At 35.2% G+C, this 3,311-nt stretch overlaps 1 protein-coding gene across 1 annotated transcript; it reads left to right on the top strand.

Moving 5' to 3' along the window:
• The first annotated feature begins 351 nt into the window (after nucleotides 1-351).
• On the top strand, nucleotides 352-2,656 carry LOC126600027 (NAC domain-containing protein 90-like). The gene is made up of 3 exons (XM_050266526.1): nucleotides 352-707; nucleotides 1,072-1,424; nucleotides 2,116-2,656. Exons 1-3 carry the CDS (start codon nucleotides 542-544, stop codon nucleotides 2,461-2,463), a joined length of 867 nt encoding a protein of 288 aa, XP_050122483.1. The 5' UTR covers nucleotides 352-541; the 3' UTR covers nucleotides 2,464-2,656.
• Nucleotides 2,657-3,311: the final 655 nt, after the last annotated feature.

Genomic DNA, 3,311 nt, shown 5'->3' on the forward strand with positions numbered 1-3,311 from the left:
TACATGTGCGACGGGACGGGGTGGGGCTATAGTGGTTACTTGGCTGGGAGAGGAAGAAGAAGAACTGTTCATCTGCTTCTTCTTCTTTCTTTTTTATTTTTAAGTTTTTAATTATATAAAACTAAAAATGGTTTAAATATTAATATACTAATAGTTGTGAGATGAATTAAAGACAATAAACGCAAATAATACAACAGCGCGTGCAGTGCAAAAACAGGCATACGGACTGATTCCAACAAGTCAAGATGAGGCGCAAAGGCTTTTTTCTTCGAGCACAAGCGCGGAGAACTTTCCAAAGCAACTAAAAAATCTGTCTTTCCTTTCTCCTTTCACTCGGCCTCCTTTTTGCGCGATCTCATTGGAATAATTTCAATCCATTAATTTCATCTTTCATCTGCTATATATATAATGATTGAAACCTACTTATCAGACAACATATATAGAAACCTGAACAACTAGCTAGCTTTGAGCTTTCATTATTTGGGTAGCTGGAAGTAGTGTTATTAGGGTTAGGGTAGAGGGAGCTGGAGAGGCAGATGCAATGGAGGATTTACCACCTGGGTATAGATTCTACCCAACAGAGGAAGAGTTGATTTCGTTTTACTTGCACAACAAACTTGATGGGAGGAGTGGGAACTTGAACCGAGTTCTGGACCGAATCATACCCGTTGTATACATTTACGAGTTTAATCCATGGGAACTCCCACGTAATTTGACATCTCTCTCTCTCTCTCTCTCTGCCCCCCCCCCCCCCCCCCTTTAATAATTACTTGTTGGATTTATGCTTATATGTGTTTGTTTAGAACACTAATTTATAGCATCGGTACATTGTTGATATTCATTGAATATAATATGGACATAAATTTAACGACAACGGTAGTTTTCGCACCGGTTATTTATCAATAATCATTACCCTAACTGATTTCAATTTCCTTTTCATTTTGGTATGTGTGTGTGTGTGTGTACAGATGCAGTACTTCAACTTATATATATTTCGATATCATATCATTCTAGAATTAGTTAGTTTACACTTTAATTAATTAATTAGGTTTATAATGAACTATTTAACAGAGGTTTCGGGAGAGGTGAGCCATGGAGATTTAGAGCAGTGGTTCTTTTACATCCCAAGACAAGAGAGTGAAACTCGAGGAGGGAGACCGAGACGACTCACAACAACTGGGTATTGGAAAGCAACAGGATCTCCAAGCATTGTTTACTCTTCCAATTCCAATTACAATCATGCGATCGGCCACAAAAGAACCATGGGTTTCTACACTGGCAGAGCTCCACATGGAAAGAAAACCGAGTGGATGATGAATGAATACAAAGGCATCGAAGTTCATGCAGATCATAATAATCAACTATCAATGACAGCTTCTTCATCAAACACTAGTACTAGTACTAGTACTCCTTCTGCTCCCACGGTCAGTATACGTGCTAATTAATTTCTTAGCTCAAAAGTAACATCCATGTTTTAAAACTTCACAAAACTTGAAATACATCTATTAGAGAGGCTGTCAACAAGCTTGTCCAAATAAAATTATTGTTTTCTGAAACTTCATAAATTCAACTGGAATTAGCCAACACCACTTAGTGAGAAAAGGCTTTGTTGTTGTTTGTATTTGTGAGACAACTATCTAGTTTGCAACCTGATAACATAATTGGAGAACTATTCGGATTTATAGTATAATGACATAATTACCTGATAACATAATTGGAGAACTTTTCGGATTTATAGTATAATGACATAATTAATCAAGTTGCTTTGTGTGTGTGTGTATATATATATATAACATATGGTTTTAAGAAATTACAAGTGATATATCCCATAAATAATATAAATTGGGCGCACAAAAAGACATTTAATCACTTTATAGAAGGGACACCAGCAAAACTGAACATGTTAGTGGTGCCAACTATATATAACAAGTTAACAACAAATGAAACCATATGACAGGACCACACTGTTTTTAAGCGACTTAATTGATGTAGTACGGCATTGATCAGTTTTAGTGCAGTTAATTATATGCATCTAAACCCATTTAACTAACCAAACTTCATAATAAATATTATTAAATATTATGCTGATATATGTTTTGGCATGCATACATGCAGTTAAGGGAAGAATTCAGCTTATGCCGAGTGTACAAGAAATCGAAATGCCTTAGGGCATTTGACAGACGACCTCCAGGGATTGAGATCACAAGAAACCCTACCTTAATCATTCAAGCAGCTCCTGCTCAGGGTGCAAATCATCTGGATCAAGGGTCGACAACGTCAAATAGGAATCCTCAGAATATGGGAGATAGAACAAACTTAAGCTCACTGGACAGTTCATCCTCAGGAGACCATGGCTCTCAATCCTCTCAACCAGAGCGAAGTTGGACTTTGCCAATGGCCGTTGATAATGAAGCTATTTGGGAATGGGACGAATTAATGGATAATTGGCTCCATTGGTTTTAAGGGGTGGACAAGATGAAATTGAAGAAAAGATTACGTTTCTACAAATGAAATGTTTAATGGATTAATGCAGGTGGAATCATTTGTAGGGTTTAACCGTTCTAAGGTAAAGTTTGTGCTACAATTTGGAAAAGAAAGCCAAATTCATATTGTACTAAACTTGCCCTCACCAGTCTAACCAATCTTGATCCCTTTTGCTTCGTTTGAAACAAAAACCAATAAGTTCTTTGTCTAATGTGTTTCATATATTATGTACGTTTCTTGGACTATTTTGTATAACCTTGAAAGTTTGCAGAAGTAGCTAATAGAATTTATCATTTGGCTTACATATATAATAGTTATGTGTTGGTAATAATAAAATGATGAGAACTGTTATGATTTGGAATCCAACTGATTCAAGTATTTAACCATATTAACTTTTATATCAAGTGTACAAAACTGATATTTTTTATAAGAAAAAGTTTGGTCACATTCTATTTTTGAAGTGAGTTTTGCTTTTTTGTTTTTTTTTTTGCGTACACTCTTATGTGTGTGTTTTTTGTTTTTTTGTTTTTTTTTGGCATTTAAATTGATTAAATGGAAAGAGAAAATAAGAGTGTGAAAATCATTATACTTTATTTATCTAGCAACACTTCATCAAAGTCTTTTGCATGAGTTATTCCTATATTGATAATAGTAAGTTCCAATCACCAACAATATCCAGATGGTACTTTTACTACAGTGGCGGAAAACAATCAAGTCTATACATTTTGGTGAGAGTTTGATCCCCACCAATTTCCTTCCTCCTAATAGCTAACTTCTTAACCCACTATTGTTATTGCTCTACTAAAAAAAATGTATCAATAGTATGT

Source organism: Malus sylvestris, chromosome 14 (assembly GCF_916048215.2).
Source record: "Malus sylvestris chromosome 14, drMalSylv7.2, whole genome shotgun sequence".
NCBI classification, from domain to species: Eukaryota; Viridiplantae; Streptophyta; class Magnoliopsida; order Rosales; family Rosaceae; genus Malus; species Malus sylvestris.

Bases quoted from the DNA above. Each gene is read 5' to 3' on its own strand.
- LOC126600027 (XM_050266526.1), top strand. From the start codon at position 542: ATGGAGGATTTACCACCTGGGTATAGATTCTACCCAACAGAGGAAGAG. The intron at 708-1,071 runs GTAATTTGACAT...ACTATTTAACAG, and splicing joins TAATCCATGGGAACTCCCAC to AGGTTTCGGGAGAGGTGAGC. The intron at 1,425-2,115 runs GTCAGTATACGT...GCATACATGCAG, and splicing joins GTACTCCTTCTGCTCCCACG to TTAAGGGAAGAATTCAGCTT.